The sequence below is a fragment of the Mustela nivalis genome, assembly GCF_964662115.1.
Source record: "Mustela nivalis genome assembly, chromosome: 9".
Lineage (NCBI taxonomy): Eukaryota > Metazoa > Chordata > Mammalia > Carnivora > Mustelidae > Mustela > Mustela nivalis.
Window position 1 is genome coordinate 66200014 of NC_139028.1, and position 16334 is coordinate 66216347.

The window sequence follows — 16334 nt, forward strand, 5'->3', positions numbered from 1 at the left end:
ATGGGGGTCATCTTTAGGAAGAAGCAATCTGCCTCAAAAAAGTAAGACTAGGGGCACCTAGGTGTCTCTGTTGGTTAAGCATCTGCCTTCATTTGATTAATCCTGAGATCGAGCGAGCCCTGCATTGGGTTTCTTAATCAGCAGGGAGCCTGCTTCTCCCTCTGCCGGTTGTGCCCCCATCTTGAGCTTTCTTGCTTTCTGTCATATAAACAAATAAAATCTTTTTAAAAAGGGCAAAAAAAATAGTCTTTGATACTTGTAAATGGAGACAAGTTTACTTATCAAAATATGAAAAGGCTGGAAAAAAAAGGATAGAAGTTTATAAGTTGAGTTTGCTGAATAATTTTAAACTATATAAATTCCATATAGTCAGGGAAAGTGGAATCATCATCATGTTATCCCCAGCAGCTTGCAGTTATGAAATACACACTCAGAAAGTGATTATATTCAGAGAAAAAAGAAGCTGCATGAAATATCAACTAATTTAGTGGCAATGGATGCATTTAAAACTGTTGGTATGTAAATATCAATCAGAAATTTAGATGAAGAGAGCAAAATGACATGACCTATTACATAGAAATTTTAAGGGGCAAAGAGGATGCGACAATGCATGTGGTAAATGGTCTGAAAAGCACATGGAAATTAAACACATTTGAATACTTACAGAATAGAACCAATATAGATACATATTTTAACATACTTTCTTGGAGAAGGCATCTTTCTGATTTAATTTCATGAAATTTCAGATTGAACTGAACACATATTAGGTGTCATTCTGTTTCCTTTCCTTGTTTCTGTAATAATATTTTCTTCACACGGTCATAGATCTGCTTGGTCCTGACTCCGTATATGATAGGGTTGAGCATTGGTGGCACAACAACATAAAGATTGGCCAAGAGTATGTGGATATAGCGGGGGACATTTCGGCCAAAGCGATGTGTCATGAAGGAAAAGAGGGCCGGTGTATAGAAGGCAAGGATGACACAAACATGAGAACCACACGTGCTGAGGGACTTGAGTCGGGCTTCACGCGAAGGAAGATGGAAAACAGCACGGAGTATCTGAACATACGACAGGGCAATGGCTATGATGTCAAAGACTAGGTTACAAATTGCACATAAGCCATAGATGATGTTGATCTTGATGCTGGCACAAGAGAGGCGAGCAAGACCCATGTGTTCACAGTAGGTATGGGGAATGACATGATTCCCACAGAAGGGCAACCGTAAGATAAGAAATACAAATGGGATCACAAAAATAAATGCTCTCATTAACACACCCACACCAATCACAGAAACAACCTGGTTGGTGAGAGTGGTGCTATATCGGAGTGGATTGCAGATGGCCACATAGCGGTCATAAGCCATTGCCAACAGAACCGCTGACTCCATAAGTGTGAAGCTGTGAATGAAAAACATCTGCACAAGGCAGGCTTCAAAGATGATCTCTCTGAGGTTGAACCAGAAGATCCCGAGCATCTTGGGGATGGTAGCTGTGGACAGACCCAAATCAATAGCAGCCAGCATGGCCAGGAAGTAGAACATAGGCTGGTGTAGGCTGCTCTCAGCCTGGATCACAAACAGAATCGTGAAGTTCCCGATGAGTGCAATCACATACACAGCACAAAAGGGAAAGCCAATCCAGATGTGCAGTGTTTCCATTCCTGGGATCCCCAGCAACAAGAAGGAGAAGAGGTGGAATTGGGTGTCATTGGGAAGGAGCATTCTATTTTGTAAGGCATAAGTCTTCAGAAATGTATGTTGACCTAAAGTACAGGTTACCAGAGAGTCTCTGTCCTATAGGAGACCTAAAGATAATAGAGGACACTTAATTAGCTACCTTTTCTCATTATCAAAATCATCACCAACAGAACCTCCCCCTTCAGTTCTGACCAACTTAGGATTCTCCTAGCTTCTAAATATAACAATGGAAATTAATTCCAGTTGATTGACAACACTCTGGGATTAGCACACGGGACGAATAATAACATAAAATAAAATAAAAGCAGCAGTTGCTCACGTTAACATAGAGATTATGCCGCACATTTTTACAGTCACTTTATCCCTGGCCTTCAGTCAGCAAGTTTTCCCACTCCCTCCTATTCTATTATCTACCACTCTTTTTCTTGTGCTCAGTTGGCCACAGATAAGACCCATACTTCCAAAGCATTGCTTACCAACAAGGACTCCTGGAGTAGTTAGAAAATCTCCCCTAGCAACCTTCTGATCTCCTTTTGCTTTGGTGGGAAGATTTTTTTATACTGTGGCCAAGCCTCTAGAGTGGGAATTTGGTCTGTGTTGGGATTCCCTAGGGAGAGTGGGGGTAAGAAAGCTCTGAGATCTGGATTAACTCCTTTTCTAGTGGAATAGAATATACCAGACTCCAATAGACCATGTTCTGATTCTGGACCTTGGCTTCCAAATCTACAATTAGCATATTTCCAGGAAGATGATGATGATGATTACATATTATTATTGTTTTGGTCTTGTAAATTTTTTAAAACATTTTTTTCCAATAGGGTCCCTGGAATCAATTTTAGGCTATTACTTTTGAATCTCTGCAAGGGAGGAGTGGCTTGTCCAAAGCTCCAAATATATATAAGCTAAAGGTTATATTAAGTCTGGGTATATCTTCTTAGTATCATGCAACTACCACCTTGAGTCAATATTTATTAAAAGTGAAGTGCTAGTCTCCCTCCCAATCCCATCTTGTTTCATTTATTCTTCTTCTACCCACTTAAGTCTCCATGTTGCATCACCACTTCCTCGGAGGGTATGTGCTTTGGTGAGTGCTGTGAAGTGTGTAAACCTGGTGATTCACAGACCTGTACCCCTGGGGATAAAAATATATGTTTATAAAAAAATAAAAAGTTAATATAAAAAAAAAAAAAGTGAAGTGCTAAAAAGTAAAGAAGTACACTAACATAGCATCATAATGACTCAATATTTAGCATAATTGCACTATCCTGAAGTGAGGAAATGCATACAGTTTTGAATCATACAGAAACCTATCATGTCATCCCAGTGGAGGTTTCCCATCAGTAGTGGAAAGCAGGAATAAAAATGCAGAAGGCAGAGGCTAATCATTTTAATCACTCTTTTTCCTGACTAGTTATTTAAAGCCATGTATGAATTACCTTATCCTTTTAATCTCCGTTTTGAAACCTGAAAAAGGGGGACATTTGTCAAACCAGTTTCAGTGTCCTATAGTCCTAATATCATCATATGAGGATATCAACTCTTTTTACCGATGAAGAGACAGAAATAGAAAAGGAAGAGTAGTTCATATGGAGAGGTAGAGTTGAGTGTTTAAGCTTCCATTCTAGAGGGTTTTCCATGAGTAACAGGAGCTGACCTTGGACATTCAGATGGATACATCAATTTTATCATTCACTCACTGATGAATTGAAACAACTATGCACCAACCATCTACTATGTGTCAGGTGCCATTTTAGGCACTGCCTGTAGAGTAGTAAACAGCATGGACAGTGAAGGACAAGAAACAGAATAAAAAAATACATAGATGACAAAAATGAACTGTGTTGAAATATAAGGCTGGGAAGTTGGAGAGGATGCTGATGGTGAGAGTTAGTCACTCTAAGTAACATTGTCAGGAATGTGACTTTAAGGTAAGGGTAAGGGAAGGTGGAGCAAGTCATGTGGAATCTGGAATGGGGTTATGGCTGCGGGAAAGCTTTCCAGGCAGAGGGAACAGCAAATGCAAAGACACTGAAGCTGAAGCATGTTGGATGTCATCAAGGAAAATGCAACTTTCACAGAATCCGAGTCTCAGATGTGGACAACATCAAGCCCCCTCAGACTTCCACACTCTTACAAGTCAGAAGGTCATCATTCAACAGAATAAATACCAAAGAAGATTCTCTCATACTGTGGCTGATAGTTAGGATAGTTCATGGCTACTCTTTCAGTCAAGAAGCTAAATTTAAATCAACTCAATTACTTGTTTGTTTTGTTTGTTTTATATAGCAAAACATGGCAACAGAAAAATAGAAAAAAAAATAACATGTTACCAGAGTATCAATAGTGAACTTTTCTTTTAATTGTCTGATAATACATAAATATATTTGCATGCCTTCTCATTTTTTATTTCTTCTACCAAATTACAGTAATCACTATGGGATATTTAAAGATCTCAAATACACAAAGAAACAGATATTACCAACCTTGGTAATAGGCAGAAAATGGCCCATCTCCCCAAAAGGTATTCACATTTGGGTCCTAGGAGACTGTGGGTAGGTTACCTTGAAGAATAAAGGTAAATTTAGATTGCTATTAATCAGGCCTTAAATTTGAGACTTTATTCTAAGTTATCTCAATAGGGTCAAGGTAATCACAAAAGTCCTCAAAGGTGGAAATGAGAGGGAGCAGAAATCTAACATCTAAAGGTAAGATGTGAGAAACCCTTGGTGTGCCTGGGTGGCTTAGTTGGTTAAGCATCTGTCATCGCCTCACTTCATGATCTCAGAGTTCTGGGATCGCAGTCTGCCTCTCTCCTTCCTTCTGCCCCTCCCCTGCTGCCTGTGTTTTATCTTTCTTGTGATCTCTCAAATAAATGAAATTAAACAAAAATAAAGATGAGAGAAACTCTTGACTAGCTCTTATAGATGATGTGTCTTCCTCCAAATTCATATTCTGAAATCTAATCCCCAATGTGATGGTATTTGTAGGCATGACCTCTCAGAGGGGATAAGGTCATGAAGATGGAGCTTAATTATGGAATGGAGGGGAGTTAATATCCTTTGGAAGATACCCCAAAGGGCTCTCTCCTCCCTTCTCTCATGTGAGGACATAGCAACCATCTGGGAACCAGGAAGCTTCTACCACAGACTGAATCTGCCTGCACCTTGATCTTGGACTTTAAGTTTCTGTTGTATATAGGCCACCGAATCTATAGTATTCTGTTACAACAACCCAAATGGGCTGACATCAGCAATTGCCAGTCTTGAAGACTGAAGGAGGCACGTGGTCAAGGAATGTGGGCATCCTCTGGAAGCTGGAAAAGTCAAGACAAAGTATTTACCTCTAAAGCTTCCAGAAAAGAAAGCTATCCTGCTGACTTCCTGATTTTAGTGATATGTTTTTAATTTCTAACCTACAGAAATTTATAACTTTAAGGTAATAAGTCTGTGTTGTTTTAAGCCACTAAACTTGTGATAATTTATTATGGCAGCAGGAGGAAACAAATCCAACCAACTTCAGATCTGAAAGGAGAATGTGGATGACACACTATAGCATCCAGAGTAGGAGTTTTGTTTGGCAGAGACACTGCTATGAAACTCCACCTAATTCTTTAGGAATTTGCCTTTTGGTGCTTTTTGCCTCTGGCTTTTCTGAAAACCTCAAGACAGAAACCTTCACATCCCTTCCCTGTCTTTGAAATCTAACTACCCCTTGTGTTTGCAAGTATATGCAAGACTGCTCACTTTTGCCCTTTAATGGCTCTTTCAACTGATTTTGAAGATTGATCGATCGACCTATCTATCACTTAGTTTTAACTTAGTTGTTACTTAGTTTTAACATCAATTTTAATATATCTGAAGCTTTCTGGGGAATGACAGTAGTTATATAGACTACCATCTTGACAGCAGAAACTGTAACATTTTTTAAAATCTGGGGAAACCAATTTTTTTAAAGATATCCTTTTTGACAATAGGTCTGATCTGAGTGGAGTAATTTTTTCAGTTAATATTCATTTATGATAGCTTTCATTGTTAAATTGTGTATGGTCATTACTTAAAAATTTTAAACTCCATAAATTAGAATGAGAGACAATAATATTGTCTGTATTGCGGTGACACGCAAACATTTTGACATTGTTTTGCTGTTTCAATATATGTTGTTTTGTATTTTTGACTTGCTCATTGAAATTATATCATATATTATTTTATATAGTTCATGTACACTTATAAATGAAAGTGTATACATTACGTGTAGATTCCTTATGTAGTTTAATTTTAATGGAAGTATAATATCTTTGAGTGAATACAGTCTTCTGTCCATTTAAGTACTTTTTTTTTTGCAATAATTCAAAAATTTGGGGGCACAAGGCTCAGTTGATAGTAGTTAACATGATTATTCAGCATTTCCAATGATTCTCATTTCTTCATTTACGGCCATTTAAAAAGCTTTGTGTGTGTTGAGTTTGAGGAGTTCATTATAGATCCTGGATATCAACATTTTGTCTGTACTGTCATTTGCAAATATCTTCTCCCATTCCATGGGTTGCCTCTTTGTTTTTGATTTTGATGAAGTCCCAAAAGTTCATCTTCACTTTTGTTTCCTTTGCCTTTGGAGACATATCTTGAAAGAAGTTGCTGTGGCTGATATCAAAGAGATTACTGCCTATGTTCTCCTCTAGGATTCTGATGGATTCCTGTCTCACATTGAGGTCTTTTATCCATTTTGAAGTTATCTTTGTGTACGGTGTAAGAGAATGGTCGTGTTTCATTCTTCTACATATAGCTGTCCAGTTTTCCCAGCACCATTTATTGAAGAGACTGTCTTTTTTCCACTGTATATTTTTTCCTGTTTTGTCGAAGATTATTTGACCATAGCGTTGAGGGTCCATATCTGGGCTCTCTACTCTGTTCCACTGGTCTATGTGTCTGTTTTTATGCCAGTACCATGCTGTCTTGGTGATCACAGCTTTGTAGTAAAGCTTGAAATCAGGTAACGTGATGCCCCCAGTTCTATTTTTGTTTTTCAACATTTCCTTAGCGATTCAGGGTCTCTTCTGATTCCATACAAATTTTTGGATTATTTGCTCCAGCTCGTTGAAGAATACCGGTGGAATTTTGATCGGAATAGCATTAAAAGTATAGATTGCTCTAGGTAGTATAGACATTTTAACAATGTTTATTCTTCCAATCCAAGAGCATGGAATGGTCTTCCATATTTTTGTGTCTTCTTCAATTTCTTTCATGAGTGTTCTGTAGTTCCTTGAGTACAGATCCTTTACCTCTTTAGTTAGGTTTATTCCCAGGTATCTTATGGTTCTTGGTGCTATAATAAATGAACTCCTCAAACTCAACACACACAAAACAGACAATCATATCAAAAAATGGGCAGAAGATATGGACAGACACTTCTCCAATAAAGACATACAAATTGCTAGCAGACACATGAAAAAGTGTTCATCATCACTAGCCCTCAGGGAGATTCAAATTAAAACTACATTGAGATATCACCTTACACCAGTTAGAATGGCCAAAATTAGCAAGACAGGAAACAACATGTGTTGGAGAGGATGTGGAGAAAGGAGAACCCTCTTACACTGTTGGTGGGAATGCAAGTTGGTGCAGCCTCTTTGGAGAACAGTGTGGAGATTCCTCAAGAAATTAAAAATAGAACTTCCCTATGACCCTGCCATTGCACTCCTGAGTATTTACCCCTAAGATACAGATTAGTGAAAAGAAGGGCCATCTGTAGCCCAATGTTTATAGCAGCAGTGGCCACGGTGGCCAAACTGTGGAAAGAACCAAGATGCCCTTCAACGGATGAATGGATAAGGAACATATGGTACGTATATACTATGGAGTATTATGCCTCCATCAGAAAGGACAAATACCCAACTTTTGTAGCAACATGGACGGACCTGGAAAAGATTATGCTGAGTGAAATAAGTCAAGCAGAGAGAGTCAATTGTCATATGGTTTCACTTATTTGTGGAGCATAACAAAATGCATGGAGGACATGGGGAGTTAGAGAGGAGAAGGGGGTTGGGGATAATTGGAAGGGGAGGTGAACCATGAGAGACTATGGACTATGAAAAACAATCTGAGGGGTTTGAAGTGGCAGGGGGGTGGGAGGTCGGGGTACCAGGTGGTGGGTATTAGAGAGGGCACGGATTGCATGGAGCACTGGGTGTGGTGAAAAAATAATGATACTGTTATGCTGAAAATAAATTTAAAAAAATAAATAAATAAAAAGCTTTGGACATTTTCTATCATTTCTTATTGTATAAGCGTTTCTTATTGTGTCAGTTGGCTGGCAAAGAGGTCTGTTAGTTTTTGTTTATCTCAAAATGACTTTATAAGTAACTGAAGATGAAAAATAAAATTTGAGTATACATTTGTAGTTGAATTAGTAATCAAATACTTCTTATAATGAAATCCTAGGCTCATGTATGTTCCCTGGTGAACTCTATTCTATGTGTAAAGAGTAATTTATATCTCATAACAGTACAAACTATTCCAAATCATATGAGTGGGAAATCCAGTATCTGAACTGGATCAGACCAACTCTAGGATAGGATATATTCACCACTTCTCTCTGTGGCTTCTGTGACATAGATATTATAAACTGTCAAGGAGGAAGATTGAGAAGATCAATTATGGACAAAGGACAGTAGGACCAAAAACTCACAGATGGCAATCCCCATAGTCAAGCATTCAATGAACCTAGAGCACATGGTCAGGTCCATGCAGGGAGATAGTGAGAAAATGGGTCTCCCAGGGCACTGGGGTAGCTCAGTGGGTTAAGTCTCTGTCTTCGGCTCAGGTCATGATCTCAGTGTCTTGGGATCAAGCCCTGTATTGGGCTCTCTGCTCAGCAGGGACCCTGCTTCCCCCCCCCCCCCCGCCTACCTCTCTGCCTATTTGTGATCTCTCTGTCTGTAAAATAAATAAATAAAATCTTAAAAAGGAAAGAAAATGGGTCTTCTAGGCCAGGTTATTATTATCATCATTATTATTAAAGATGTTATTTATTTATTTGACAGAGAGAGATCAGAAGTAGGCAGAGAGGCAGGCAGAGGGGCAGGCAGAGAGAGAGAGGGAAGCAGGCTCCCTGCCAAGAAGATGTGGGACTCGATCCCAGGACCCTGAGATCAGGACCTGAGCTGAAGGCAGAGGCTTAACCCACTGAGCCACCCAGGCGCCCCAGGTTATTATTTTTTAATGTAGAATATGGATTAAGCATCTTTTTTTTAAATATAAGAAACAACAATCCATAGAATTAGGCTGCAAAATATTACTTAAGGGAGATAGGAGGTATCTATCTTTATATTATACAGTAATGATAATATTTGAGTGTTTTTGCCCCACATTACTCTTTCTCTCTATATATTCCTATTCATGTCACTTTTTCTTAGGCTTCTCTTTCTCTAAGTCATAGTCAAGACTTTTGCTGGTAATCTCAGAGGATTTGGTCCCAGGGCACAATTTATTCTAGAAAACTGAGCTCTAATTTTATAAGCAATTAAAACCTCAGTATAAAATGATTCTCCTTGAGCTGTTTTATAAAAGGAAAAAAAAAAGCACATAGAGCTGTGCTACTTGAGATATTCCTTGTGTCTTTCTTCCTGTGGATGAATTCATCATCAAAGATGGATCTTATAATAGAAAACTGAGTTCTAATTTTATAAGCAACTAAGACCTCAGTATAAAATGATTCTCCTTGAAATTTTTTTGTTGTTGTTAATGTTGTTTTGTTTTGTTTTTAAGAAAAGCACACAAAGCTATGCTACTTGAGATTTTCCTTGTGTCTCTCTTCCTGTGGAGGAATGCATCATCAAAGATGAATGTGGTTTTGATTTCAGTATGTACTGTAGTCAAATGAAAGGGAGATGGTTAAAGGTGGCTGAGAAGAGCTACTGGCTTGTTATGATATGATATGATATGCATCATGTAGTTTCTGAATCTAATGGGGGAAGAAACTTGCAACATATTTTTTTTTCCTGAAAATTTTTTTTTCATTGTAGTTCTTTTTTTGTATTTTGTATTTTTTTTTTTTTTACTGTTTTCAGTTTAACCTTGCAACTTTTAAATGGAGATTGGGTATCCTTAAAACCAGGTGGTGGGTATTATAGAGGGCACAGATTGCATGGAGCACTGGGTGTGGTGCAAAAATAATGAATACTGTTATGCTGAAAATAAAAAATAAATAAATAAAAATCTAGGAGATTCAAGGCATTTAAAAATGCATCTGAAGAATGATTATATAGTTGGTAAATAAAGCATCATTTCTGTTTCTGCTGTGGTTATAGGGAATGAATGAGATGGACCTCCGAAGCACAGTGAAAACCTGAGGTGAGCAGTGCCATGTTATTGAGAGTTTATTTTCAGAGAGAAACCCAAGGCAGGTGTTTGGGGGTTAGAAGGCTTATTTCTGGCTAGCATCCCACTACTGGACAGTGGCTGTTACCTGGAGTTTCAGTTCTTAAAAAAGCACAAATAAGGGAGGCATTGCAAAATACAGCTCTTCTATCTCCCCTCCACAAACACACACACATCTAATCTTAGAATGTATATAACATTTTTTTTTTACCTTGTTACTCTTCCCAGAGAAATATGAAGCTGTATAACACATTAAAAACTGGAGCCTGTGCTACTATTTCTGATCTCGAACCACTCTGTCTGAAGGTGGAGACCTAGAGAATGTCCATTTATTTCATTATTTGAGCTAATCAGTGACTAGGTGCTTCATCATTTTGAAGGCATTGAAAAAGCCACCTTCTCTGTGCCCTTTAAACATCTACAGAGAGAAGTTCTGTACAGACTGTTTTCCAGACAGTTTTGTGCTGCTCAAAATGCCTTCTTCAGGTCCCTGCACCCTGAAGCCTTCTAGGTAGTCTTTTTCCCACATTCCTAGTTCATCAGGCAGAAGTGAATGCAGTACATGCTCATTCTGTAGCAGTTGTAAACTTGGCAGGTTTTCCCAGACGAACTGATATGGCATGGAGAATAAATGAAGAAGCTTTCAAATACTGCTAGAAATCACCATTCCCTTAACACTCTGTAATACAATAACTATGCAATGGGTTGGTCTTTGGGACATAGAGACATGAACAAAAATAGACATATGGTTTATCATTATCTTTCTTTCTGGGATGTTTCAAGTATAGAGGTGTATGACCTAGTATGTGCTTTTGATGGTGGCAATGTACTTCTAATATTCTGCTTATCTTTGATAGAATGTTTGGCCAGATTGTGGCATTTTGTCTATGTCAATAAGTGATGAATGAATCATTAGATAATTTCTGCATTTCCTAATTAAGGAAGTGTCTTGTACATCTGTGCCTGAAATGTTGCTTCTAGCTGATCTGTCGCCTCTTGGATTATATCTGCATTTCCATGTGTGATACTTGATTTTTTGCATATCTTTTCAGATAGGAGCTTTACAAAAGGTATAGAGCACACGAAATTATTCCATATTTGATAGAACTTTTTGTGTCTTATAATTTTGCCATTGGCTTGCTGATAAGCCTTGTAGGTTAAAAGAAAGAGGATTGAATTATTTGAGAGTGGCCTATTTAAATGAGTATGGCTTGGCTTATAATAACAAAATATATTAACAAGCCCTTTCAAATAGCAACCCTTTTCATTTTCACTATATATTGAAGGACAAAGCTAGTCATTTTCATGATCACCTTCAAACTTTTTTCCCCTCTTTGTAGGAATGACATCTCCTTCTCTGTCATTTGGAAGGATGTTTTATCCCAACAAGAGTATTTTTCACCCAAACACATTCTTCCTTGTTGGAATCCCCGGTCTGGAAGGGGCTCATGCCTGGATCTCCCTGCCTTTCTGCTCAGTTTATCTTTTGGCTTTACTGGGCAATGCCACAATTCTGCTGGTCATCAAGATGGAGCAGAGCCTGCGGAAGGAGCCCATGTTTTACTTCCTGGCCCTCCTTTCAACTATCGACTTGGCCCTTTCCACAACCTCTGTGCCCCGCATGCTGGGTATCTTCTGGCTTGATGCTCATGAGATTAGCTTTGGGGCTTGCGTGACCCAGATGTTTTTGATCCATGCCTTCACTGGCATGGAAGCCGAGGTCCTGGTGGCCATGGCCTTTGACCGCTATGTGGCCATCTGTGCTCCACTCCACTATACGACCATTTTGACGTCCCGGGTACTGGTGGGCATCAGCGTGTGCATCGTGTTTCGTCCAGTTTTGTTTACACTTCCCATAGTCTATCTCATCTACCGTCTGCCCTTCTGTCAGGCTCGTGTAATAGCTCATTCCTACTGTGAGCACATGGGCATCGCAAAACTGTCCTGTGGAAACATCCGTATCAATGCCATCTATGGGCTATTCGTGGTCTCTCTCTTTCTACTGAATCTGGTCCTTATCTGCATCTCCTATGTCTACATTCTGCGAGCTGTCTTCCGCCTCCCATCACAGGATGCTCGGCTAAAAGCGCTCAGCACGTGTGGCTCTCATGTTGGGGTCATCTGTGTTTTCTATATCCCCTCAGTGTTCTCCTTCCTCACTCACCGATTTGGACACAACATACCACGCTACATTCACATTCTTGTTGCCAACCTCTATTTGGTTATCCCACCTTCACTCAACCCCATCATTTATGGTGTAAGGACCAAACAGATTCGAGAGCGAGTGCTCCGTGTCTTTGCTAAAAAGTAGGTACTCTTGCCTCTGTTTACCAAGAATTTTGACTTAGCAGGGAAAATGTGGGTTCCTTTGTGAGATTTTTTTCTCTGTCTAAATTTAGTGCTGCCATATTATATTCCAGAGCATTTGATCTTGGCCCATTGTTGATTCTGTGATTTGAATAAAATTTAAAATATTTCAAGTTCAAGGACCTATTCCTTGGAAGGAAGAAGTGTTTGTATTATTTCACTCAGTGTGAGAGTGATTAGTCCAAACAATGACCCTTGTCATCATTACATTTGCAGTGCTTTTTTTCTCCCCCCATTTTTACGTCCTACTTTTCCCTCCCTTCAACAAAAATAAGACAGAAACATCCAACAAATGTCTACACAGCATGGAATTAAAAACCATTATTACTGAGACTTATTTATCTTGATTGTTATTCTTCATCAAATACATGAGACATTTAATTTGAAATGACCTGTGAATCTTACCCCATCCAGTTCCAGTTTTGTCTTATCCTCAGAGACGGGAATGACCACTACATGTTTTTCATCTCTCTTAGAGTCCAAAGTGATCTTTTCAAACTCAATAATTTCTAAGGGGTTTGGAGTATAAATTTTTTTATTTCATGTAAATGGTACTGCATTGTGTATCATTTCACAGACAATTGTTCCACTTACTATTAAATTTAGAGATATGTGTATACTAATACTTACGGGATATGGTATTCCTTTTTAAATGTATGAGAATCTTTCCTTTGCATTTGATCTTTTCATAACTTGAAGATACATAATATTTTAGTTATTTTAAATTCAGAATCAATTTTGTGACATTTCTATGAATCAATTTTGTACATATTTGAAAAATTTCTAAAGGTTATATGCTCAGAAAAAGTAGAATCATCAGATAGTACGTTACTGATTGAATAGGTCATGTCTTTATTTTTATGGTATTTACTGATTTCCTTGCCTCCTCTTCAAGTTTCTGCCTAGCTTCTTAAAAGTCTCAGAGCATGAGTTTTTGTTTACACTTGACACATTAACACTTTCCTATAAGCCCTTTATATTTAATACCTTATTTTCATATGGAAGATTAAATTTTAAATGAAATCAATACCGATTATATTACCTATGACACATGACTTTATCACTTCCCAACTTAAGGTTACAGCCTAGCTTTATTATATATCAACATCCCAACATCTATATTGTTACTAGGGTGTGTGTTTGTTAAGTTTTACTTTTAATTCCAGTCTAACTACAATTTATTATAAGGTGAGAGATAAGAAAATGAAATATCTTTATATTTCTATTTCTAACTTATTTAATAACATAAATGACTTAATAACTCATTACTTCAGAACTGATTTTCATATATTCTTTCTTCATATTAAATTTCAATTTGTACAAGAGTCTCGTTTTACATTTTCATTTTTACAGTTGGTTTGTCTGTTCTTGAACCAGTATCATAGGTTTTTCATCACTACAAAATTATAATATGTTTTAATAACTTTTAGACCTGATTATCATTCTGTACATTTTTTTACTCTCCCTTTGTTCTTTAAACTAATTTGTAGAAAAATAAAATAACAGGTTGTCATTTTGTTTTACTTAAAAAATAAAATACCCTGATGGAATTTTGAGTTCATTTATTATTTGGTTCATTTACTATCAATTAATTAAACAATGTGTCTTTAATTCCTTAAAGTATTAACTGAGAATTAATTGTGTTTCTCATTTGGACAAGCACAGATGATAAAATGTGTCTTGAGATACTGAACTGTGACCTTGCTAGCACTCTGTTTCCCACAATTCTCTTCCTTATAAGTTTCTAGTTTAGAGTTGGTCACATCAGAAATGCATATGCTCTGGGAGCAAATGTGAAACAGCAACCACTGTTTTCTGTGGTTCGATATTGTTTGCAGGCAGAGACAGAAACACAGTGATACTAGAGAATTCTCATTTCTCCCCATGTGCTTCAGTAACACACAGCTCCCCACAGCTACTGATCTGTTTATTAACAGTGATCACAAATGCACCACCAGATATTTTACTGCAAACCACAGAACAGTAGCCAGGAATAACAAACCATCTTCTTAAATTTCTACACTCACTTCCTTTATGATCCCGTCTCAGAAGCTGAGAGTACCTGGTTTTCCTCCAACACCAACTCATTTATGCAGGTCTGATCTGGCTAGAAATTTGTTTTTGGGTCTTTCTTTTTCCCTACGACCTCCCACAATTGTAAACCTATAATAAATTCTTTATTCCTTAATACTCATAGTAGTTCTGAACCCTAATTGATGAAAATATAGATTCCAGAAGAGCTTCCCGGGTAACAAATTCTTAAGAAAGAAAATTGGCATTAGCTCCTCACCTAATTAGCCTTAGGAAAATAGGGCATATGCTGCTGTTGGCAAAGGAGACATTGGTGGTATGTAGAATATGGTAACAAATATATTTTTACTTTCTATAAGCAAGTGCTTAAAGAAAGCAAGGATTTGAGTGTCCAAGTATTTCTGCCAAATATTTTAGTAAGAATGAGAAAAGTATAAATTTGCTCTTTCTGGGATAAACAAGCTGGAAAAGGAGGATAAAGGAAATAATGAGTCAATGACCTCAGGGCTTTAAATATCTAGCCTAAGGCCCAGACAAGGATACAAAGTATGTTAGACTATATTAAACAAACAAACCAACCGACAAACTAAAAGAAACAAAACAAAACAAAAACCCTCTTAATGTTCTGCTAGGTCATTTTTTTTTAGAAAGAAATAGAACTCTAAAATTGGAATGGAATTATATGAGTAGACTTCAGTGAAGCAAATCCTAAATTCTGCCAACCCCACTTTACTATTTAAAGCAGCTTTTCTTCTCTTGTATGAGGTACATAGTCTCCTCCTATTCAGAGAAAATATAATATCTTCCCCTGAGGTAAGTGGTTTAAAATGGACTGGTGATCTATGCCCTAAAAATTCCCACCACTCTTATGGTTTCTGAGAATAGTGGTGTCTAATAGGAATAAAATGTGGGTCACTTATATTATTAAAATTTTCTCTTGACCATGTTATGAAAGCTAAAAATAAGTAAAATTAATTCAATAGAATACTTAATCTAAGTTAATATTATCCAAGTGTATTTAAACATAAAATCAATCATATACCTAACAAATGTTTGATATCATTTAAATGATGAAAGTAGGTCTTCTTAATTCGGTATTTAACACAAAACACAGCTTATTTTGTACACTAAATTTTCAATAGTAAAATAAAATGGAAAACAAAACTTTATGTTGAACTGAAAAATATTTTATATGGCTTCAGACTTAAACTTTAATTAAAATGAATAAAGATTAAAAATTGGGATTGGGAGGGAGACAAACCATAAGTGACTCTTAATCTCACAAAACAAACTGAGGGTTGCTGGGGGGAGGGGGTTTGGGAGAAGGGGGTGGGATTATGGACATTGGGGAGGGTATGTGCTTTGGTGAGTGCTGTGAAGTGTGTGAACCTGGTGATTCACAGACCTGTACCCCTGGGGATAAAAATATATGTTTATAAAAAATAAAAAATTTAAAAAAATTTATTCCTTCAGTTGAATTTGCCACATTTCAGACGTTCAATAATCAGATATGACTAGTGTCTAGATGTGGGGAAGTACGATTCTAGATCTATGATTGGACACAAATGCTAGAAGGATCCAGAGATAAAATATATTAACCAAAGAACTCTAAGTTTTTGTCAGTTTATACAGATAAAACCTGAGGAACATGTGGGATATAAAATTCTGAGTACTGGATCTGAGTAAAAGAAATATGACATAACATGAGGCTGAATTATATCTAATATGAGGACCTTAAAGAGAGATTCTGGACCCACTGTATTTGAGAATGTTTAGATAGTTGACTGATACCTGTACTCAAAGATGGTGTTCAGTAAATGAACTGAAATGGCAGAATCTTTCTCAGGAAAACCAGAAAAGA

The 16334-nt window shown here is 37.4% G+C and overlaps 2 protein-coding genes and 1 pseudogene across 3 annotated transcripts in view; 2 read left to right on the forward strand and 1 right to left on the reverse strand.

The window, feature by feature from the left end:
- LOC309840223 (olfactory receptor 51A4-like) overlaps positions 1-16334 on the forward strand; it is a 263349-nt pseudogene that overhangs the window by 64690 nt on the left and 182325 nt on the right. The gene's annotated exons all lie outside the window — the stretch shown is intronic.
- Positions 771-1724, reverse strand: LOC309840120 (olfactory receptor 52E2; the record flags this gene model as incomplete). Its single annotated transcript, XM_082682187.1, has 1 exon — positions 771-1724. One exon carries the CDS (start codon positions 1722-1724, stop codon positions 771-773), a length of 954 nt encoding a protein of 317 aa, XP_082538313.1.
- LOC309840196 (olfactory receptor 52J3-like) lies at positions 11448-12386 on the forward strand (the record flags this gene model as incomplete). The annotated part of the gene is made up of 1 exon (XM_082682269.1): positions 11448-12386. The coding sequence occupies one exon, from the start codon at positions 11448-11450 to the stop codon at positions 12384-12386; it is 939 nt and encodes a 312-aa protein (XP_082538395.1).